This window comes from Pagrus major, chromosome 12 (genome assembly GCF_040436345.1).
Source record: "Pagrus major chromosome 12, Pma_NU_1.0".
Taxonomy (NCBI): Eukaryota; Metazoa; Chordata; class Actinopteri; order Spariformes; family Sparidae; genus Pagrus; species Pagrus major.
In genome coordinates this window covers 20,673,314-20,698,522 of record NC_133226.1, presented here as the reverse complement: position 1 = coordinate 20,698,522, position 25,209 = coordinate 20,673,314, and the positions used below count along the sequence as shown (strand labels likewise).

The 25,209-nt window shown below is 41.2% G+C and overlaps 1 protein-coding gene across 1 annotated transcript in view; it reads left to right on the top strand.

Moving 5' to 3' along the window:
* hcn1 (hyperpolarization activated cyclic nucleotide-gated potassium channel 1) overlaps positions 1-25,209 on the top strand; it is an 82,598-nt gene that overhangs the window by 35,591 nt on the left and 21,798 nt on the right. The window contains exons 3-5 of the mRNA XM_073478261.1: positions 158-319; positions 12,610-12,828; positions 21,914-22,060. Coding sequence (XP_073334362.1) covers positions 158-319; positions 12,610-12,828; positions 21,914-22,060 — 528 coding nt within the window. The remainder of the gene's footprint in view (positions 1-157; positions 320-12,609; positions 12,829-21,913; positions 22,061-25,209) is intronic.

Genomic DNA, 25,209 nt, shown 5'->3' with positions numbered 1-25,209 from the left:
TTCAGAGACACTAACAGATCTAAATCTGAACCCCTGTGTGTCTGTGTTGACTGCTTGTGTTGCATCACCTCAGAGTCTGACTATGTTTTTCACACAAGCACCAGATACTGAAAAGGTCTAACTGATGTCTCTCTCCATCTCTCTTTCTCTCCGGCAGATTTTCCATATGACCTATGACCTGGCCAGTGCAGTGGTAAGAATATTTAATTTGATAGGGATGATGCTGCTTCTGTGTCACTGGGATGGCTGTCTCCAGTATCTGGTGCCTCTCCTCCAAGACTTCCCCCCTGACTGCTGGGTGTCCCTAAACGGTATGGTTGTAAGTATTACACACTCTTCTCTTTTGTTTGTTATTTTTGGCATTTGGTTTAGATATAAACAATATTTCCATTCCTGCGCTCAGTTTTCAGTGTTCAGAGGCAGATTTACCCTTAAAAAACTCTTAGTAATCTTTATTTCATTCAAAATCAGGCTTCTCATTTTGTCAATTTTGCCGGCTGAAATAATACCTGTTTGGTATTTTTTTTTTCACCTCTAGCAAGCTAGCTAGACATAAGAAGACCTCAGTCAAAATCCTATTGACATATACGCTAATAGGCTGATTAAAAATACAGCCTTGGAACAGAGCCTTAATTATTGTGTATTTCATGTGGCGTGCCTCATATGTCTAGATCATGACGGCAGTTTTTGAAAAATGGTCGAGTTGTTTATTTAATATTTATGTTTTTAGCGGCCTTTACCAAACACCAATTCCCATCAGCCCCTGACATCAGCGGTGAGTCCATTAATAAGTCCGGGGTCTGTTTGGTGAGTTTTATTGATACGGAGCGAAGTTACAATGATAAAGTAAAATACTACATAGTGGTCTTTTCAACATAACGTGTAGTAGCTGGGCAAAAATCGAAGCTAGCGAACCATAGCACAAGGTTAAATCCATTCCTTAGACTTTTACTGTTGTGTTTTTGCTTTTTGAAAGGTACACTCTTCCCTTGAAATTCTGCAAATGCAGGATATCACTCCATAGCCAAAGAAATCCTAAGCTAGACGAACCTGCTAAACCCGAGTTGTTAAGCTATGTCGTGGACATTCAGGGGAAAGGGTTTAGCTAACAGTTACGGATACGTAGCCACAATTGTAGATAATTTCATTGCAATGGAAGGGTTACGAGACGAGAAATGTAATTATTTTGTTTAAAACAGTTATTGTGAAGTATTTGAAGAGAATGATGAAAATCATTGTAACAAACTTGACGCGAGATCCGTTCTAGACAGACATTTGATGAGATACTGAAGGACAGTTGTTTGTTGGGTCAAGTTTTCTGGCCTGCGCACATTAAGACAGGTAATTACATCAGGAAAAATAACAGAAATCAACATCAATGAAATAGCTTACACCTCTGCATGTATTCTTGCATCATGTGACAGGAAAGAAACCTGTTTTTTAAACGTTCTTAGTGTCTCATCGCTGCTGTTTGTTCATTGCTGCCCTTGTTAATTCACGTTATAGCACCATTTTTGCTGCTGACATAAAAGCTCAGTCCACTTCACCCTTTTGTTCTCTGGTGGTAACTGTCTGTGAGGTCGGTCTAACCAGCCTCTGTTACCGCTTTCTCCGCCACTGTCCAGTGTGAGACACCGCTTCAGATCACAGCACTGTGATGGACAATGCAGGAAACAGGCTCTGCAGTGGTTTTTATTTCTTGCACAGTGTGAAAATGAAATGTTCTGACATCGGTGATGAGTCTTACAGGTACAAACGGCATGCAGGAAACTGAGTTCAGTCAGGGGACGCCGCTCTGCACAGTGATGTGGACTGTAGTGTAATTGGACCGAGACATAAATAATATAGCGTTTCTCATAATTACAGGTGTGTAGATGAAACATTTGCAGATATAATGACCACTTCTGAAACTGTATGTGCAGATAAAAAGCAGGAGCAACTAACTCATGAATAAATGATATGAAGAAGCTGTTCACGTTGAGTGACTTGACATGTCGAGGTGTAGATACAGGCTTTGTTTTTGACTCTCTTGGTGTTTTGTTTTGATATAGCATCAGCTTAATTTGGAGCAGGAGGTGATCTATAATTAAGAATTGCAGGCAAGTTTCATCATTTCATCAGGGACATTGTTGCAGGTAGATTATTGCTGCGCCAACCTACAAAGAAACAGGTTTTAAAGAGGCAGTGAGACATGTATATCACTGGTATCCTCACAGTAATGTGCTGCATTTTATGAGATTTTGTGTACACTGTTTAAAGGAAGATAAAAAACTTCTCGTCTTTAGCCTTCTTGTTCTATAGTATGGACCCAAATCACGCTTTTCTGGCGTCTTCGGTCAGTTTGAGGTCTGTCCGTGCATTTAGTGTGTTCTTCTGTCTTTCTCTGAGTCGGGGTCAAGTGGAATATGGCCGCCGCTCTCCGAGCTGTGTGATCGTGTAGAAGAGTGTACAGTTCTCCTGGGTAATGCTGATTGTAAATGCTCGCCCGAGGAGCTCTTCTGCCTTCTCATCTCTGACAAACATTTCTCTACTCCACATGCACAGTGACGGCTCGGAGGCATGAGACTGGAGGTGCAAATGTCGGCTTTCGTCAACATCACGACTCTGCGCCCAGCTCTTATTTGTACTTTGAGGCGATGATATGCCCAAGTGAGCCCAGTACCAACTAACATGTGTTATACACCCAAACAGACATTATCCATCTCTGTTTGCACCAAAATTAATTTGCAGCGATCTTATTTCCCACATAACTGTCACAGTTTATCCTTGCTAATAGTCCAGCTGCTGCATTTACTGCGGCCCACAACTGTCCTCTGATCAACACTGCCCTTGTTTCATATTTACTTGTGACTCAAGCTTAAAGGGGGATTCTGATCTATATTTACATGATTCATACTAACCAAAAGTTTTGAAATCGATTAAGTAAGATTAAGATGGCTGCAATGCAATCCTTTGGGGCAACTGCGTCTGTCAAAATTACGTCCACTAAAAGTGCTGTTTTTGTAAGATTTTTTTGTTTGCAACAAGAAACACAAGTTTCGCTCAAGCTCTGAAAACTCGTCTCAAATTGTCTCATCGAGATGTCAAAATCACTTGAATAGTCAACAATGACTGGAAATAAACTCTTGTCAGCAGTTCTGCCGGGTAAACTCCAAACTCCTCTCTCCAACTCCAACTCACGTTTCCACCATTATCATCCTGCGGCAACAACTAGTGAGATTTGAGAGTGAGACTTGTGTTTTTGGTTACAACAAGGACCTTATTATTTAACAAAAAGGCCCGTCTCCGTAGGAATTGTTTCTGAGATGTTGTCAGATGTTTAAAATATCAACCTCGGTCTGTCAGTGGCAAAAACAAGCCCTTTTAGTGAAAGTAACTTTGACGGTCTAACCCTTGCCCCAAAGGATCACACTGCATTCAATTTAGCCGTGTCGCAGCTGCCAGCGGAGGCGATCTATCACACCGACACCAAAACCTTTGGTAAGTATGAATCATCTACAGACTAAAACATGTAAATATTGGGCCCAGGTTAAAAAAAAACACAGAATTCATCTTTAACTTGCCCCTGTTGCTCTGAATAATCAGATATTTTCCTTTCTTGTATGCAAGAAATGAAATGGTAATGTTATTAAAGGCCAATTTGCTGCCTCCCTGCGTGCAGGATCATTTACACTGTGGAAGTCTGAAGCCATAACTGAGCCTCTGAAACAGAGAGCTAATATAGTGTATGATACCTGTGATGAAAGCTTATAGGTGAGTTAAAATGACTCATTAATCTAAACTCTCTCTCTCTCTCGGTAAGATGAAACTGTGGAATCGTTTGTATTCAGTATGTAGAACCAACATTACGAAGATGTCTCCCAGCTCTTCACAGATATAAGGTTTCCAGTGACATGTTCCGACTGCGGCTGCTTGTCTGCACACTGACACTCCTAAATATAGAACCTCACACATTTCGCCTGTACAGGAGCCTAAAAGGCACAATGATGCTTTCTGATCTCAGCAGTTTCACTTCCTTTTTGAAACTGCTGGATTAGGATTACCATATATTTCGTGAATCTAGTCCATTTTTTTCTCCTTGTGTTCAGATATGAATATAAAGACTTTGACAGCGTTGAGACCGTGGATTAGTCCATTAATTAATTAGTTGATAGGGAGAAATTTAATCTACAACAATGTGATAATCAGTTTGTCACTACGTGTATCAATCAATCGTGTATTAAGAGAAAAAAGCCCAATGTTGCTGCTTCTCAAATGAAAGGTTTAGCTGCTCTTCTTTCTTTCCTTCACTTTAAATAAAATATCTCTGGGTTTTAGAGACAAAACAAGCATTTTTAAAATGTAATTTTTTAAACAATTAATCAATACTTTTAAGAGGATCACCGCACTCACAAAATAGCTCCAGGGCTGACGAGTATGGAGAGAAATTAGTCTCAATACTGGTGAGAAATATGTGTCCTACGATCCGCAAGTCTTTGTATGATGAATAGTAGGAAATAGATGACTTTAACAAAGGTATTTCCCAATCCACCAACAAATACCAACACATTTGACAACATTTTCATAAATATATGCAACCCAACTTGAATAAATGTCAGATTTTTACATAGGTCTTCATTTATTCATTAATCTACTAAGAGTCATAAAACTCAAATTGATCCACAAGAGTCAGCTGATATGTGCAAAATGCAAAAGAAACTCCATAAGAAGGCTAAATCAAAATATGAAATATAAAGAAAGCAAGGCTCGGCACACTGACACACGTTATGTTGTGACTTATATTGTGCTGATGGTCTGGCTAGGTTTAGGCACAAAAACCACTTGGTTAGGGTTAGGAAAAGATTGTGTTTTGGCCTAAAATACCTGTTTTCCTTCACCACAAACACGACTGGAGATGTTCCCACTTCTCGTCAGAAATATCCATTAATGTAATTGAAACACAGTCATGAACTGCAGTCACTGGCTTGCCAGCCTTCTCGCCTGTAACTCCACCACCATCCCTTCCACCTCCCGAAATGACATTCAGGTCATAAACATGTCAGGTGAATGTGATTTGAAAATGGGCTGGAATACTTTACCACAATGCTTATAATGACGTTAAACACATCTCATAATTGTACTTCTTATGTTGAAATACAAAGAAAGCTCCACAGATGCAATTCATCACATCAAAGAAATCAATACAGAAGGCAGTTAATAACTCAAAAATAATACATTTTAATTTAAATCTGAGGTATTTTTAATTCCCAGATTGCTTTCCGTATTGATTTCTGCTCAGTTTCTGTGATGACTGAATACTTGCAAACGGCGATTTATCACAAAGATAAGTATAATCGTTGGTTGCAGCCCCTAACTAAGACATATTGGAGGCAAAAATCTTTGTATATGTGATTAGTGCCGTCGGATGTGAGCTCATGAGCAGCTAACTTCGCGTTACTGACTTTGATGTGGTAGAATGAGCAATTTGTGGAGGCTCTTCCCTGTGGATCCTTGCAGGAGCAGAGGCCTGCGTGCTGACTGCGGACCGGCAAATCCAAAGTGAAAAGCCCGGCCCACGTGTGGGAACCCTCTTCTCACACCGTCACAGTGCATTAGCGTTCATAAGCTAAAAAATCTTGATAAGATATCTCCCCTTCTGTTTGCTGCAGGTATAAATACATGATGTGATTCTCCGGTCTGTCAGGAGATGGACTGTCAGGTGAATGTCCTGCTGTCTTTCAGCTCAGGAATGACTGCTTTGAATTCACATTGCGTCATTTTTTTTTTTTTCTGTCGTTGCCTGGGAACTTTTTGTCTCCAGCTGTGAGAAGAAGAGTGGGGCCAACGAGGACTGCAGATACTGCTGAGTGGTGTAGTACGGGGTGTAGGACTGTTATCTTCCTGACTAATGGCCTGAGAGTAGCTTCTTACTCTTTGGAGGCTGCATTTACTTAATCACCAGGCAAGATAGTGCTGCTGTCGCTGCGTTGGCTCTGGTGAGAGGGTGACGGGGTGTCGCTTTTGTCTGTAAAGCGTGAAGATATGTGTTCAGGAGCACGGAGCGACATATTCGTTTTGTGAGCAGGCTCGTATTAACCGACCGACAGCTGAGCAGATTCACGTCTCGGAGAGATTTAGGAGGCAGACAGATAGACAGATACAGGAGGTAGACACAAACAAAGAAGAAGAAAGGCCTGGCTAACCATGCATAACCATGCTTCAGCATCGGGCGCCCTTCCTGGCCTCTTTTATCCCTGGCCCACCCACTACTTTCCCATCTCTTTCTTTCCCTGAATGAGTCACTTCCAACAGCTGAGCTCGGTCCAGTCAGAGTTTATGAATTAATCAAACTTTCTCTTCTCCCTCCTCTCTCCCGGCACACTGGTTTCATCCGAGTAAAATGCAAGGCTGCTTTTTGCCTTGATGTGAAGAGCTTGTTTTTGCGGCTCTCGTGGTTAATTATTTGGTGCGGAGTTGGGTTTGGATGGTTGAAATTATCGGGTGTGTTCTTTACCCCTCCTGGAGAGTCCTTCCTGATATTACAAGAGTTGAATCACACTCATCTGCAGGAGTATTTCCATCAGAATTGTCAAGATGTCGAGCACGGCTAGTTAGGACATTTGAAAGCGCTTGTTTTACATGGAGGCTATTCATGTGGAGTGTGCAGGCAGCTTCTCGGTTCATAACAGGTCGCTTCCTCGCTTAGTCTAACCTTTCTGATTGAGGGTGTGCTCATCAGTGGAAGTGGCTGCTGCATACGTGATTGCGCATGATTGGACACCAAAAGAAAAAGTCGCCTCACTCAAGACATTTATTACCCTTCAGAGAAAGTAGAAAGAAAGGGCCGATCCGCCTTTTTTCTATTGTAAATTTTGTTCTTTATGTCTTCATCTTGTGTGTCTTGCCCTGTGTTGTGTTGCTTTTATTCCATCTGCAGCAGAACCAAGCTCTAGACTGGGTTTCAACATTTGTAGCAGTGAAAACATTGGCTATTTTTAAAGTGACCTCGAGACATGTCCAGCTGTGTTTGTGGCGACAAGTGGTCTTACCAAGTGGTCTTTGTTCCTGAACCTAACCAGAGTATAAGCACAGTGTTGTCACAAGATACATTTGAAAATTGGACATAAAGATGTATACATTTCAAACATTTCTGTGTTTTGGCAAAACCTTAACAGCCAACATGTATTCTTGTGACTGGGGTGCTAAACCAACAGCTAGAGCTGAAATGATTAGTTGATTGACTGAAATTTTTAATTGCCGACAATTTTCATAATCAGTTTGATTAACATGCACTAGTCAAAGCTACTCAAATGTCACGATGTCTTGCTTTTCTTTGTTTTATGTGATAGTGAGCTGAAACTTGCTGAAATATTTCATCATTTTGTGATATTTTATAAATCAATGGATTCTTGGGCAGAATAATCGATAATATGATAATTTAGTTGCAACCCCTCTAACAGCCCAACTTATAACTCTGAGAAAAGCAGGAGAATATTGCAAAAGACAAACAAACCCCCCCAAAAATGGATAAAACCTAACAAGGAGAAAACCATAGAGATGTTGGCCGAGTCCAAGAAGCATCCTTCATCGTAGAACTTAGTAGACAAACAGAACCACAGCCTTCACACTGAGACAAACCACCGTGAGCTGCTCCGCTTGCCAACTTACAGTTTGGTCCTCGTGCAGACCCCTCCACTTCCTCGCTCATGTGTTCAAAGACTGTTGTGCCTTCTGTGCTCTCCCAGCGAGAACAGCTTGTAGTTTGATTATGTAATTGAAAAATGAATATTGTGCAGCACTTTTTTTTTTCCCCATGCATGGGACAGCTTGCCGGGGTTTTAGAGAGTTACATGATTGAGTAATTAAAGCCGTCAGTTAATGCGGATGTTGTTCTGCTCATTCTTTTTAAACGTGGATAAAAAAAAAAAATCACGAGGGGAGAATTTACTTGGAATGAAACATGGAAATGAAGACACAGAATGCCTGTAAATTCAAAATATGATGACAAGAATGGCACCAAAATGTATTTAGAATGGAGAAATAGGTGTATTGTCTTTGCTTTTGCAATGAAACGAGGAAAGCTATTGAATCAGTGAGCATCTGTGGGAGTACAGACGAGAAATCACTGATTTCTGTTACTCGCCCTAAGAGCACTTAGGCTGCTGAGTCCTGTCCTGTCCTGTCCTGTCCTTTGCTGGCAGGCATTACATCCTGTTAGTCTTATTCATCGGTATCAACAACAACCGACGCCTCTGGGTCACACTCGACACTGGGACGACGGTGAATCATCAATTCCCGGTCACATAACCAGTAACATCTTGTGTTGGAGGCACAAAGTTGTGACTAATGAATTGAAATGGAAGTTGTGAAAGCGCACTCAAACACTTGGCCCTCGGTCTAATTATAGAAACTTTAGGGTTGTTGATTTCGAATGCTTTGACAATGGCGTGGGGTGCTATTAGTATTAATGCATGTGATAATGAGGTCGGTGAATTCACTTAACTGTTCTGCTAATAAACGGAGGCAGAGCTGCAGAAAGATGAATATGTAGGATCTGATGTCACTTGTTTTTGCTGCATCCAGAGCTTAATTATATTTAGAGCTCTGGAGGAACTGAATACATCTGCTGTGTTAGCCACATTTATTAAAATCAAGGGGATTGCAGAGAATAGGAGAAAACAAGTAGAAAGTGCATTTTCTGGAGAAAATGTGTTAATAACGCCATGAGTCACTCTTCCCAGAGGAGAGAAAGGCTTTACAGCAGGAAAATAAGTGAAGTAATTCTGTCAATCTGCTGGTTCTTAACACTTTAACATACTGGAAGAAAATACATGTTTATGTCTCTTCAGATTGCTACTGTTAATGGACAAAAAAACAGTGTGATTGGCTGATACAATCATGATGCTCAGCACCAGACCTGCTGTGAGTCACTGTAAGAGCAGGATAACACAAACTCAAGTGAATCAAACCACCAATATTGCACACGTTATTGCTGTGTTTTTCTTTTTTTAACACTCCCTCCTCCTGAGTTTTGGGGGTTTTGTAAGAAACCCTTTACATAACCTGTTGCATCACCCAAAACATGTAACTTTTAGCATCGCTGCTCTGCTGACTTTTCGACAGTACAAAACGTTGCTGCAGCCCCATGATGGACAAATACAATCAGACTCATTAGCATCAAAAAAATATGTGCTGCAAATCCTCATAAAACACGTACTGCGTGAGGAAGCACTACAGTTTGTAATCCTCATTTTTGAAAGACTCAACTATAAGCAGCTGCAATATATTATCTGATTTTATATATGGACAAACAAGACGATTCGATTTTAACAAAAGACAAAAAAAAAATCTGTTTAAATCATCATCGCAGTATTGGTCAAAAAATATTTACGCTAATTCGTAATTGTGAGCAACTTTTTGTGAATTCTGCCATAAAATTCCAGCATCCATCCTTCAAACTGCTGATAGAAATCTTTAAGCAGGCAAGTTCCTGCAGTGGATGATAACATCCTCAACAACAGTGCCCAGAAATAGCTCCCACATCATATGCTCAACATCAGGAGCGTGACATACAGTGCAACAAAATGTGATGTCAGCTCCACAGCCCTACACAACCCACACTACAATAGGATTACATGACCTGTTGGATCTGTTTATTCGCAACAAACATATACAAGGACTAATACCAAAGGGTGCGGTGAGTCAGCCCAGCTTATCTGTTTCATCTGGTGAAACTATCCATATATGAATATGTCGACACAGAGATCCTGCGGTGTCTCAGCCACACATGCTTAATGCACACATGTGAAAGGACACCTAAGGCCCGTGACCTCACATTTGTTCCTGTTACATGGTTGGATGAGTTTGTCCTGTGTGTGTGTGTGTGTGTGTGTGTGTGTGTGTAAATACATTACACAGTGAATGCACTGTGTGTGATATTTTCATCACTGTGTGTATTGTGGGGAAAAGATGGTGGTTATTTGCGTGGCACTTTGTTGGCTCAACCCTTTGGAGAGGACGCTGCCAAGACAAACTGGACTCTTTTTGTTAATAAATCTGGCAAGGGTAATTATAACAAATTTTCTAATCAGTCTCTGGAAGAAACAACTAATCAGTATGGAGATTGGGAATTGGTGAGTCATCCCGGGCGGATGATTAGCTGTGAATTTACTCATTTACTAAACCCCAGCTGATGTGGAGTCGAGCAGAGTGGCTCGACACCAGCGCGTGGACATGACGGGACGAGGAAAAGACAGAGACTAACTATAATTCATGGAGACTTCAAATTTCTTTCACTAGCTATTCTGTTTTGGGTGAGATAGGTACTCTGTATGGAGCGCTTCCTCAGCATTTCTCGCTCACAGGAGGTGAAGCTATTGGAGGAGTCAGCAACTTGGCCGTGGCTGTGAGGCCCACACTGGAGAGCTGTCATATTTGCCTCCAGATAGGACATACTGGGCTCCACAGATGTAGCCTCGACGGGCATGTTCGGCCGCTCACTCGAGATTTTGCATGTCTCCGGGCTAAAGGCACACATTTGACGTGTGCTGTATTAATGAGGAGTCTAAATCCTGCACTGAATACAAGACATGGCTTCTCCTGAGGCTGAGACCAACAAGAAGTGAGACGAAAGGAATCTGAAATGGAAGTAAAAAAGGTTGTACATTTTTCAAACCTTCTGTAGTGATACTACCTGATAACATGGATGTATTATAAAATGGGTCTGAAAGGTGTCGGTCTAGATAAAAAAAAAACCTGCATTTGAAGCGTTATCGTGTCTTAAAGGAGACCTATGCTTTTTTGTCTTTTCCCTTTCCTTCAGTGTTTTATATTGGCTTTGTGCAGGACCTTGAAAGTTAAAAGGTCAAGACAGACAACAGAAGCTCCTTTCTCCTACAGGAAACACTGCTCCTAAAATGCCTCGTCAGTAGTCCCGCCTTTAATTCCATGAGTTTGTGACATCACACATTTGCATAATTTATGCCTATTGGGTAGTTTGGCACGTAAGAATTGATTTAGCACAGCTGCTCTGTTGTTATTAGCAGTGCTGGGTCAGGCGTGGGGGAGCTGACCAATCAGAGGAGACTGGGTATTTGGGAGGGGGAGCCTTAAAGAGACAGGAGCTAAAACAGAGCATTTCAGACGGAGGGGGAACAGTATGAGAGAACTGATGTGTTTTTTTAAGCACTAAAGCATGCAAACCTATTCTAGTAGTAACCAAAAATAAAATGAATGAACCTAAAATGAGCATCATGTGGTTTTCTAACAAGTGGCTAAATGGGTCGACGGAAGTTGTCGGGAACATTAAATGTAATCTCGCCGACCACAGAGACTCGTCTACTTTATCTCCATGTCTGTCTTAATTGGAGGACTTTAAATCAGAAACTATTCTAACTCTAATTTGACAACTTGTATATCTATAAATTTATACTCAGTTGTGTATAGTATAGCGCAGTAAGAAGCTCAGTGGTGGTGACGTTGAAGACATGAGGCCGCGATGCCGTTTGTTGCGGCAGAAGTAAAAAGCCGATTTCATTACGCATTCAAACGCTTCAGAACCATAAAATTGGTGTTTAATTGGGAAGATTGTTTTTCTTTGTTGTGGTGTGCAATGGTATGACATTGTGTGGCCACCCCGAGGCGTGCGAGCTGCAGCAGTTCAGCGATGCAGCCATCACGCACAGGTAGAGGTCGGCAGTAATACTAATGACAGACAAGAGAAGTTATATAAGCTGCTCTTGAGTGGCAGAACACACTTCTGCTCGGCAGCGTCTCTGCTTGTGTTCCGGTCTGCAGCGACTGATCAGGTTCTTTTCAAACAACTCAGCCTGAGTAATAACAAGGCGAGGATGAAACAGCCTCACATAAACGCAGCTGGACGCATTATTGGATGATAGCCGCCTCATAAAACCCACCTCGGCTATCTCATTGTGTAGTTAAAGGCAGACGAGACGACGTCAGTTTGCGGGGAGAACGCACGCCGCGAACGATGAAAGGAATGACTCTCACCCAGCGCAAATCACTTCCCTTTGTTCACGACAAAGACTTGTTCGTGACTCACTAGATAAATGTTCAACTATGGAAGACTGATATACACTCGAGCTGATATGTTACATGACTGTCAGCTCTGAATGTGTGCGTGGAGACTGCAGAGGAGGTGCCTCCCTCTCTCCCCGCTCTGTGTTTGTGTTCCCCTGACATCAACATACTGAATCCCATTACAACACTTCAGACCGGAGAGAATGTCCGCCCCTCGCTGTGAAGGAAAAGACGCCTCAGACGTCTGTAAATAATGCAAAATCGGGGTGTTTTTTTTTTGCAAACTGTTTCCTAACCTTTGGCAAATGTGAAAATAGATGAGGCCAGGTAGGTCTGGGCAGAGAGAGAGAGAGAGCAGTGAAAGGCGAAAGAATGAGTGAAAGAGGAGAAAGACAGGTAGAAAGTTCAGTGGCTCAGTGAGGGCATGAGGCTGCGGAGCATGAAGAGTGTTGTGCTGGCAGGATGTTTGCTAGAGGTTCAGTGATCCATCAAAGGAAAGCCTGTCTTTCCATTGTGCCTGCCGGAGAGCCTTCCCACCATGCCTTGCCTTGCAGTAACTCCCCCCACCCCCCTCTCTGTCTCTCTCTACAGAACGTGTCCTGGGGTAAGCAGTACTCTTACGCCCTCTTCAAAGCCATGAGCCACATGCTGTGCATCGGGTATGGTGCCCGGGCGCCCGTCAGCATGTCTGACCTGTGGATCACCATGCTTAGCATGATTGTAGGCGCCACGTGCTACGCCATGTTTGTGGGCCACGCTACAGCTCTAATCCAATCACTGGACTCTTCACGCAGACAATACCAAGAGAAGGTAAGAAGCGAACAGTGACACACATTGGCACATTAAATACCTGAGGATTATAAATATGATTGGGTTCAGGTCATATCAGTTTAGACTTTTATCGTCCCTCGAGGGTAAAAACACAAACACAACATGTAGGAGGGCACGGTTTATTCACAGGTCGGTTTGAGATTTTGGAAAGAAAATGTCCTAAAAATACATTTAGGTTTTTATTTTAGTTCAGATTTCTGTTCTGGACATTAATGCAAATCAGTGCATATTGATTTAGATCGCCTTATTTGCATATTTAAACATAAACCATCAGGAAACAAAAAAAAAACACTTAAAATTGTAATTGAAAGAAAATTTCAACTATTAGACATCACCATGAAACTTCCCCAGTTGATTACTTACATCAGTGGTTTTCAGTCCTGTTCCTGGGAGGCCCCCTGCTCTTTTTGGTGTTTCCCTGCCCCAACACGCCTGATTCAAATGAGTGAGTCGTTAACACACTTCAGCAGAGTTTGATGATGGGTTGATCATTTGAATCAGGTGTGTGGGAGCATGGAAACATCCACAACATGCACGACAGAGGGCCTCCCAGGACCAAGACTGAAATACACTGATGTAAGTAATCAACTGGAGAAGTCCCACTCTTGTGAAAGTGATATCTCAGAAGGCCTTCTGGAAATTTCTTCAAACTTGGCTCAAATGTCCACCTGGACTATAGGATAACACATTTTTGCACAGATGTCTGGATAAAATGATGAAGAGGTGACATTTTATATCCAAAAGGTCAAAGATCAAGGTCACTGTCACCTCATGGTGTGCCATTCTCATAAATGCAGAAATCATCAATCAAGCTTAAGGACTGAACTGATGTCTGATAGGACAGGCCGCCATGTTGCTCTCTAATGATGACGCAAATGATGAAGCTATGAGATTATATATCCATAAGGTCAAAGGTCAACTTCACCGTGGCATCATAATGTTCTGCAAAACATTTTCAGGGCATTATTCAGCCCCACAGCTCAGGAACAGCAATTTGACTGGCAACTTAGCCCCTGACTGACATCACTGGAGGCAGTTTATCAGATGACATGCAGCTTCCTCTGGAGCCACAAAAGGCTTTATACTACTGTTTCCACACATGCAGCGGTACTCCCCAAGACCTGTAAACACACTTTAATGTGTACAATTGGTGGAGTAACCCTTTAAGTATCTATTTCACAAAGAGAACTGCATGTAATGGAGCGCAAATCTTTAATGTTTTGTTGTTTTAAGGTAAGTAATGCTAATTACCGCACGGATGGACTTAAAGTATTAATCTGAGGCTTTTTGCTCTTTTCCGACTGAATAAAATCCTGCTCATTGCAGCTCGACCTAAATAAATTAGATCTTCTCTCAGTGGCCCTGTGGACCAATGGGTTGAGCTCTCACGGATCACAATATCCGGGGCGATGACTAGGAAAGAGGATTTTCTCCTCCTGAGCAGATCGTACAAGGCCAACGAGGGTGAGGAGGTCTGTGACATGACCAGCCACCTCATTGTCTGTATGCTGCCAGTGAACAAATTTTATTCTTCCCTTTCATTTCACTCCCTCTTACATCACTTTTTTTTTTTTTTTTTTGCGCTGAGGGATGATTATCCAGCATTTCAGCCGAGCCACCATCTGTGATCCCGCCGAGGGGCCTGGGCAATTCCCAGAACACACGGCCATGACTGATGCGCTCTGTGCTCGCACGCAAGAACCTGAGTTTAAACTCCCAAACTTTTCCTGCATGTACATTGTAGTGGCGGGGATTATAGTCCTCTATGGTATGTTTTGATCCACGTCTGATGAAAAACGAAGAGCTGACCTTTAGCTTATGCGGTAACATAGATGATGTAAGTGCAGACAGATTGATTCCGGTACATAGATATTTTTATTATAAAGGCTTTGTGAAAGTAAACAAAATCTCCTGTCATGTGGAGGTTGAGTCAAGAGAAAGAGCAGTGAAGAGGAATTGTTAATATTCGGCTCTGTGCAGTCAGGAAATGTATATTTACACTGAAGCTGAGCTGAAACGATTGGTCAGTTCTTTGAATAATAATGTGCAAATATTTAAATAATTCATTCATTATTTAAGTCTCATTCTCTTCGCCTTCCTTGTTTACTCTCTCTTATGTGATGGTAAAGCAAATATCTTTGGGTTTGGGGCTGTTAAGTGAACAAAACAAAAACTTTCATGGGGTAAACTTGATTAAGCAAGACAATGATCAGCAAATTAAGACCGCAACTGACAATTATTTTTGTTATAGATTAATATGCAGATTATTTTCTCAGATATTAATGATTTAGTCAGTAGAATAATTCACTTTTGTAGATCTAAAAGTCTACAACACAAAGTATTCAGTTAGGTAAGTAAAAGCAGAAACAACTCCCATTTGAGTGGCTGCAACTAGTCAAATTTCTTCTCGAGAAAATGAGAGAAACAATTGTTCCAGCTCTATAACAAATTAAACGATGATTAAAAAAATGTGTTATCTTTGACACCCACATTCATTTAGGCCAGACTGGACTGCTGCACAAAGTACACAGCAATTATCCAGCTGTAGATTGTTGCCATAATTCTTATCAGAGCATCGACAGAGTCACCTTGACCACGACTATAACAGGATGTGCTAAAAAAAAGAAAGAAAAAAAAGCAGTTCATTAATTCACACCGTGCATATAAAAGCATTTGGCTGTTATCAACTGACCTTGTCAGCCGCTTTCAGTGCGATTTAGAGAAACAACCCCTCTGTGTTTCTGGTGCAGCGCTGTTAAACATGGCACTTCAAATCAGGAACACAATGTCTTCTTCTCTCACTTTAATGCTAAAATACAAATACAGTATCATTATGGTACAAAACCAACCACAACTCACAAATTTAAAAAAGTGGTGGAAATGGCTAATTTAGTCAACATCATGCTGAATAAGTTAACCTTAATGTTGCTGATTGCTAATGTCATTAACCTCTGATAGATGGGGACAAAGAGAAAATGTCGTTCTCACACTCATCGTCAGCAGGTCCAGTCATTTATTCAGCTGATTTAGAAAATATAAGTATACTACTCCCATAAACCTGACTCAAGTTAAAGTGCAAATTCCTATTTGAGAAACCAACCCAAGTAAAATAATAAAGTATTAATAAATAAAGAACCTGGTAAAAAAATAAAAAATACTCAAATTACAAGTTATTTTCTCAATTTTTAATCATTGCACTTATGAAAGCAACATTAATGTTCAAAAGCCCAACAGATTACTGGCTACAAGCTAAGTTAAAGGACAAGTTCATCCCAAAATTAAAATTCAGTCATCGTCCACTCACCCTCATGCAGATGGAAAGTCAGGTGAAGTTTCATAGTCCACAAAACATTTCAGAAGCTTCACAGCAAAACAGCGTTGCAGCATTCTCCTAAGCAACTGAAGTAGATGGGGACTTGCTTCAAGTTTCAAAACGTAATTAAACAACGAAAAAGCCGCATTTAATGTATCCAAACAGCTCGTCTGGGCGTTATCCCAGTCTCCAGAAGCCTCAAGATCCCAAATTGCCACACAGCTTCACTGACGCTGCAAAGCTAAAAGCTTTAACGCACCTCTCTAAAGAGGGTACACAAGCTTAACTGCATGTCGAGGGTGTAAATCACCTCTTTTAAAATCAATTTGGGATCTTGGGGCTTCCAGAGATTATGCCAGATGGGCAGTATGGAGATATTTTATGGTTTTTTCAGCTGTTTTTTTTCAGCTGCATCGCTGTTTTGCTATAAAGCTCCTGAAATGTTTTATGAACAACTAAACTTCACCTGACTTTCCATCGACATGAAGAAAAATGAACACAGCTAACGTTAGCTAACTACATTTTCACCTGCAGTATTTTAAACTTACTTCAGTGCTCTTGCGGAGGTTACAAGTGTTTTTAAGGGCAAAGATCTGTTCTTTTCAGGAGGCACAGTGAGCACTTCATCATGTAACTGTCTTTTTTAGATTTTGGTATAAAAAAAATTGCGGCCAGATGTGGTAAGGGATTGTTGCCAAAAGCTGCCTCTTGTTCTGGGTTTTGCTCCATCATCATCGCATCGTGGTCAAAAGACAGGTGGTGGGGTTTTTTTTTCTTCTGGGCAGCTGAAAACTTGGCATCTGCACGCTCTCCTGCCCTCCACTCAGTCCTCACATTAAGAGCGGAGTAGCTGTAACAAAGGAATGAATGGCAAATGTCGGGTATTATAAAGTACATTACTGGCTCAAAAATGTCCCCACTCGAAGAAAGAGCAGAAAAAGGTACACGAAAAGTACTTTACTTCCTTTTTACTCTTTTTTTACTTAGAGACAAAGAAGATTCAGTAAAAGACCTTTTACAAAAAAAATCCCTTTTCCGGATAACACTCCTATTATCAGTGGCTGGGGTATTTCATTCTCAACATGGTGCTGATTTCCTCATAAGCTTGAATTTATCATAATCCAAGACATAATTTTATGATTGATCATAAACATAGATGTCACAGCACATGCCACCAAAAATTAATGACAGTCGGTCGCCCACAGCAAACAAGTCAGCCGTTCGAAGTTTGAATTAGTGACATGTGTCTTGCTCAGTATGTGATGTACATCTGTTTCACAGCAAATCTGCTTAATCTACATCCCACTTTAGCCCTTTCGACATCCCTCCAGGCATTGAACTGACAGCTTTGAGGCTGTGAATGCCATGTTCATGGTAACAGAGCCCCAGTGTGGAGCCAGATTCAGCTCGGGCTGATTTGCTGCATGGCTGTGCATATCAGCGGAGCAGGCTGAGGAGCAGCAGGAGATGGGTTCAGGGTGCTCAGCCTCTAGTCATCGCATCCATCGCAGCCACAGCTGGGGGGTCGGAAACATGGGTGGAGAGATGGATGCGGGTGCGAGGTTTGAGGTTAAGTAAGGACAGACGAGGAAGAAGGGTAAGATTGCTGCAAGTAATTAATCCTGTCCAGAGGTTCCACTTAACTTACAAAAAAAACATATCCTTAATTGGCTTGCTATCACATCTTTTTCCTGGAAAAACTACAACAGGATTAAAGAGATCATATAATAAGATGGAAGGAAAAAGACTGAGAGGAAGATATAAAGGAAGAGTGGAATCAGAGAAACCATAGGAAGGGGGTGGAAGGAAATGATGGTGTCAAGCATGTATGGTTTCGAGACATGCCTGCTGTGATGCCCTGGTGCTGAATCACTGTAAGACAGCATACAGCTGCGTCATTCGGCAGCTGAAGAGCTGCGCTATAAGACATATTAAAGCTCTGCCTTATTTCATATACAGGCTGTTACTGTTTACAAGAAGGACCGAAATGCAAGAAACCAAGAAAAACAGAAAAATATAATGAAATGAACTAAATCTGAAATCCAATCAACAAAAACGGAAGTACCAGGCAGCGGCATATCCAAAATACTAAGTAGAAATGCAACATCGTAATTGAGAAACGATTGAGAAAGGCACGGACAACACAGGCTGGAATACTGAGGGAAGACACAGGCAGCAGGACTGAGGAACAGATGTAGAAAACACAGATGATACACAAGGAGCAAACACAGACAGACTGGCAACTAAAAGAGGGAAACGCACTGACTAAACACACAGGGACTGATTATCGGGGACAGATGAAACAAATCAGGGCAATCACAAAGGCGGGAAAAACACAATGACAGGAAACAAAGCATGAAACGTGAGGGTGAAACCTACAAAATAAAACAGGAAATGACTAAAAGCCAAAACCATGACACAGAGTTTAGAGTGAAGTCTAAACCTGACTTAATCACTTTCCTGACTGAAAACAAAACGCTCACTGTGGAAGCAAATTGGCAAACTAGCCTGTAAACAACCATGTTGAATGTGTAGCCAACAATTTAAAAAGAGTCCTAAAAAAGATTCATGTAAAGAGCAGAAACCTTTCCAGAAGCCTGGCTTCTTTATCCTGAAAGACATTTACTGACAGCAGATCTCCCTTTTTGGTAACAGACTTAAAACAAGTTATATCTAATTAGGATTTCGCCCCGTCTTACAGTATTTCCATGGGACGTTATTTATTTGTAGATAACAAAGTGCCCCTCAGGCTGTATTATATAAACAGGAGTGCCTGACAGTGCCACTGGCAAGAACAGAAGTGGGTTCAGTTTGCACCACATGGTTCATCCTAATGTGAGTGTACGGCTGACTCAGACTGTCTTTAAAGAGAGGAAGAGTTTGTCTGAAATGCGATACGAGCTCAGTCAGCAGTGATCTGAACTGCCCCATTAGAACTGCATAATTAACCGATAGAAATGACATATTTTGTTTTGTGTGGGAATGAAGTAAGAGAAAGAAAAACTCGACATGGCCTAAAGCCCGGTGCCACCTCTGCCTGACCCCGAGACCAACCTCCAGTCGACGTAGCCCGGCCCGAGCCGTAGATAGAGCCTGCCACTGGACTGAGCCTCCCACTCTCACAGCTCCTGCCGGCTCTCACCTACTGCTCGACTGTGATTACCAGAGGCGGTGTGAGAGACAGCGCTTGTTTTCAGGTGTCAGGGCCTCAGACTGTCTGGGAAGATTGTTTTCACGGCCCTGTCTGTGGAGAGCCTGTGGGAGGAAACAAGACTGTTCAAAATAGACGGGCCCATGTATTCTCTCCCTCTTCCGCTCTCCTTTGGGTCAATACTTGCCTTGAGGTTAATGCGGGGAGAATTTTAACTCCCACGAAGACTCAATTAATTACCAGAAACAGGACGGTTCTCCCATCTTTGTTACTGGCAGTGTTGCACGAATGGAAAAGTCCTGAGTCACAGGCCATCTGGCTTTGTGATAGTGAGGCCAAAAAATACTTCATCCTTGTATTGTCTTTCTCTCTCCATCCCTCTCTCTAGCAATAAAAACATGGTTTTAATAGCATAATGTACAGTTTATGTAACACTTTGGGAGATACAACCTTCTTTATCCAGAGAATTAACACTAAGTTGCACTTTTGATGTAGAGCACAACTGGTAACTAGTTAACCGGTGATTAAAACTGCAGTAAATATATATCTAAATTAGATTTTGGTCGCACTTCCAATGTTTCTTCTGTAACTGTTTTGTAGCGGTGGTGACAGCAGGTCACTTGGTTGCTTGTTTGTTTTGTTATCTAGATTTTAATGTTCAATATCCCGCCACTCCTGAATTAATGACAATACACCTACTTCTGTAAGATCAATAGTAGTAAATGCATCTGAAAGTCATAAAAGTATGGGTCTTTTCGTATAAATAATCTGATTATTGTGTCAACGGTAGTTCTAACTGTAAATAGCGCTCTAAGTTTGACAGTTTAACACAAAATAGCAGGTCAATTATGTTTCCTTTCTACAATTTTATGCCACTTTTAATATTTCTTTTTAAACAAGCCAGTGATTACTGGTAAAAGATTGTGAAATGTATGTATTGTCTTAAGTTTTCGGTAGTCAGATCAAATATTTCTACTCAGTAAACTTCAATGATGATACATGAACAGCTTGTTGGCAGGCATCTAAGCTCATATATAAGTATATTATGTGTCATTTTTTTTTTAGAGAGGATCATGAAAAGCGTTCTATTTATAAAATATATTCTTATTCTTATTATAAGTATTACGCTGAGATGGTTTTAAAGTGCGTTACGTAATAATACAAAATACTTTATAAACCATTTGTTGATTGTAAAGGTTTATAAAAATCAGTTGCAGCTTTAAAACGGCCATCTGAATAATGTTTATAGATGAACTGCAAAGTATTTATTAACCCTTTACAGAGTATTATAAACATAGTTACCAGTTGCTTAATACATGTTTAATAAAGCATTGTCTAACAGTGAAATAACTATTAACTTAAATTGAATTAACAATTAATTCACCATCTATAATGATGGTTATTTTAAAGTGTTTCCATTCCCACTAAAAACAACCCTGCACGCAGCACTATTCCAGACGAATCATGCAAATCATGATCACGTGATCATCATGCAGTCTGTACCATCTGGTTCACAGTCAATGCAGCTCCTACATCTCTCCAGGATATCAGGTATACCTTGCTAGTTCACATTAGATCATAGCTTACTTGCCTATTAGGGCTGGGCTTCCTGCATGGGTGAAATAATCAGAACTGCTACCTTGGTCTGACATAGCCCCGGGCCTGTGCTTGTTCCTACTTTCGTTCACCACCTGCCTCCCTCGTTCTGTCTCTCCCTCCACACACACACACACACACACACACACACAGAACCAGGACATGGCACTGAGAGCATGGATCGTCCTCAATACAGAAACACAAATGCACACTCTGTGAGGAGTGTGGAGCTTTAGTTGTTTATTCAAGGTGCACTAAGGAAACCTTTTGTATTTTTACTTATTATGCCTGCAGTGAACAGATATTTGGAGGCCATTTTTAACCATTTAAGCTGGAATACCATTTCCCAACCACCAGGTGTCCAACCCCCTCAGCCTCGTACACACTTCCAGTAGATTATTAACCTTTTAACACTTTGTCGTTTTGAGATATAGCATCATAAACAGATGTTTTTTTACAGAAAAAATAGTATTTATTAAAGGGTAAGTTCACCAATCTTACACATTAAAGTGTGTTTATAGGTCTTGGGGAGTACTACTGAATATGTGAAAAAGTAGCTTAAAGCATTTAAAGGCTCCAGAGGAAGCTGCACGTTATCTGATAAATTGCCTTCAGTGATGTCACAAAGCTGATATCTCCGGTTCTGTTGTAATATTAATAATTTGTTTGTAAACAAATTACAAAGCTGGACCAGTGGAAAGCTTTTCAAAAAAGAGTTCCCCTTTAAGACTTATTTATCTAAAAAATATTGTTTTTACCTGTCTGGTTCTCTGAGAATAAAAGGATTTATACAGTAATTGCTGGATGACTTTTGATACCATTGATGCATGGTGTCCACTGGAGGCAACATTTACGTAACTCTAAAAATAAACATTAAAACATCAAACTTTATGATTTAATAGTTCTTGGATGAAAGCGTTAACAGTTCCATTTGAATATTTGGTGTTTTACATATAAATCTGTGCAACAGTTTGACCTCATATCTGCTTTCTTTCCCTTTCCAGTACAAGCAAGTGGAGCAATACATGTCCTTCCACAAGCTTCCAGCAGACATGCGACAGAAAATCCACGACTACTACGAACATCGCTACCAAGGCAAAATCTTCGACGAGGACAACATCCTGAGCGAACTCAACGACCCGCTCAAAGAGGTGAGACGACTGGAATTCAAGCAACGGTTCCTTCAGACGCTCTTTTACTTAGCAACATTTATAAATCCTTTTGAGAGTTTCCGTTTGAAGGTTTATTTTAGGAACAGGTAAAAAATACACACACCTAAAATCTAAAAGGAGTTCTTGACGGGTACGCTGTCATGCAGTGGTTCTAGTTCGGGTACATGAATGAGTTTATTCCCTCAAGATGAAGAACGAATCTTCATTTGGCACCCTTAAAACTGAAATACCAACACCTGTCATCTCCTCTTACAAGGTCGAGGAGAAAGACAGCGAAACGGATTCTCCTCAGCAGCCGGGGTGAACCCAGACTGAGCTCCCGTCAAGACATGAAAATATTCTGTGCAGAAACATTACCTGTGATAAACAACCGCTCTTTTATTTACAATAAGAGGAGCGTAGCACAGTGACAGACTATACTGTGTAGTACTCACAGAGAGGTAATGAGGAGGAGTAATGAAGTTTATGGTGGAGTCAGTGACCAGCTTTTAAGTTCTTGGCTGACCTCCTCGTGTCAGCAGATTACACGGGTAATTATGCATAGGTGGATGGGAGAGGAGAGGAATAAAAAGCAAAGCAAGCGTAGGAATCGTGACCATCTCTCATGTAGCCCCATTAAGTCACCTTGCCGAGTTGAATGCTGAGGCGAGGGGGGACTCGCTGCACGATCCCAGACACTCACAGGGAGGTGCGGGGGGATTTAAAGGTATGACTTACTACACAGAAAATCCTGCAGGCTTAGTTCACCGTGCAGAGCAAGCAAAGTTAAAATCTGCATAGAGACAGCTTTGCCCCATGGGACTGACGGGGAAAAACAAACCGAGTTGTGCCGGAGCAAAACAGGACACGTAAACTAGCTTACGCTGCCATTTCACTGAATAAATGCTCATAAGATATTATGGATTATTTCAACTGTCTCTTTCTCTCACAGAAGGTGGAAGAAGCAGGTTAATTTAGAAACTAGCTTTTTAGGCAAAGGACTGTATTAGTGTTTCATTATTTTCCTATTAGGCAGCATCGTTTCCTGTATGAAATTAATTTCCAGAGATTTGACATTTGCAAAACGATGCTAAAATTACATTGTTGTTGCAATACAATATCGGTGAAAGTAAAGATGAATTTATCCGCTGTTGTGCTTCTGATTCCGGCTTTGTCGCCTTCCCTCCACAGGAAGATATGAAAATAAGAACTACATTAGTACAACCAACCAAACAACTTTAGGTCGGGCTCTATATTTACATGTTTTGGTGTGTTAAAGATTCATACTTACCAAAAGTCTTTGGACTCTGTCCCGTAGATCGTCTCAGCTGGCAGCCGTGACATGTTTGCAGTAGCTGCAATAATCCTTTGGAGCAACTACAACTGTCAAAGTTACATCCACTTAAAGTGCTTGTTTTTGCCACTGACAGGCTGAGGTTGTTACTCAAGTAGACCTCTTGTTAAAGAGTAAGACCCTTTTTGTCACCGAAAAAAAAAGTCTCACGAGGTGAGTTATTACAGTTGTTACCCCTCTAGATTGTCGAAATCAGTTAACTAGTCAGCTTGGCTTTGGAAATAAGTTCCTCTAAACAAACTCCAAACTTTTCTCTCCAATTCTGACTCACGTTTTCCGCCATCATCATCCTGCAGCAGCTCGTCTCTCATGAGATTTCAGAGCAAGACTTCTCCCTGAGCGAGACTTGTGTTTCTAGTTGCAAAAAGGATCTTATTATTTAACACAAAAGCTCTGTCTGAATAACAACCTCAGCCTGTCAAGCACTTTTAGTTGATGTAACTTTAACGGTCGTAGTTGCCACAAAGGATTACATTGCAGCCGCGGCACATTTGCCAGCTGAGGCGGTCTACTTGACAGATTCCAAAACCTTTGGTAAGTGCGATTCATTCTCACACCAAAACATGTAAATATAGGTTTATAAATACAGAATTTCCCTTTAATGCTGCATCCATACAGTACTGTACTCTATACCCCTTTCTCCAAATATCTGCCAGCTCTCCATCTGTTTTTATTTTCAGGTTTAAGCTTAATTATTTTCTATTTCAACCCCCATCTCTTCTGTTGGTAGACCATACTTTTAAACAGCTGAATGACTGATGCCAACCTTCATTAAGTGCTACTGCCACCTTTCTAAATGAGCTTGCCTTTGCCAACTCCTATTTGAATCAAATTAGACTAAAAGCAACTGCACACTTTACAAAGAGCGATAAATTATAGCCTTCTCAATTAGATATATATGAATTTGTCAGAGTGGCACGACTAATGGCACCTTCTCTATTGTGAGACATTCGGCTTACTTGGCCTCTGTAATAAAGAGGCCATAAGTTTTGTTTTCTGAGATAAAGGACAAGAGCGATGGGGTTTGTTTTTTAATCTGCATTTCCTGATCTGTATCATATAATCTCAGGCCATTTATCAGCCGGAATCTATTAACGTTGCCTCGAGCGGATCCATTCCAGGTAGTCTGACCGAGCCTGAGGTAGCCGAGTCAGGCTGATTGCAGCCGAGTGTCGGCACGTTGTGTTCCAGCACAGCTTTTTGGGAGTGCAGACTCACAGGTCATCTTGGGATCAGAATCAGCTCCACTGAGCCGCACTCAGAATCACTTTGGGCCGAAGCATGGCCATGAAATCAGTCCAAGTGTACTTCAGTTGATTCTGGCACATCTTTTTTATCACAGGTCTTGCGTGAGTCTGTCTATGTGTGCCAGAATCAGGCCGCTGTTGGGCTCAAGCAATTAAAACTACCTGGGATTCACACGACTCTGCTTCGGTTGATAAAAACAGCTTTTAGGGTTTGGTGTTGGGATGAGATGGTCAAAGGTAATGATGCTTCGAGCAAAGTCCTCAGTTAATTATCCTGGTGTGCAGCTTTGGAAGATGGTAGAATAATTTAAAGTGAGTTGTGAGACTTAATATCACTGAGTTTTTTCTATTATTTTAGTCCATTACAGTGTCTGTAAATTCTTTCTAAGAAGCCTCTTCTGGTTCGTTTTCATTTGGTACACTATGAAAAGCACCTTGCTGTGAATTTGAACTTGTTTCGAGGCAGGTAATCCATCACATTGAACTGTTTGTTGCTGTGCTACAGCTGTGGGCAGACACCACTTTACAATCTCTCCTTGGTGTTGCTT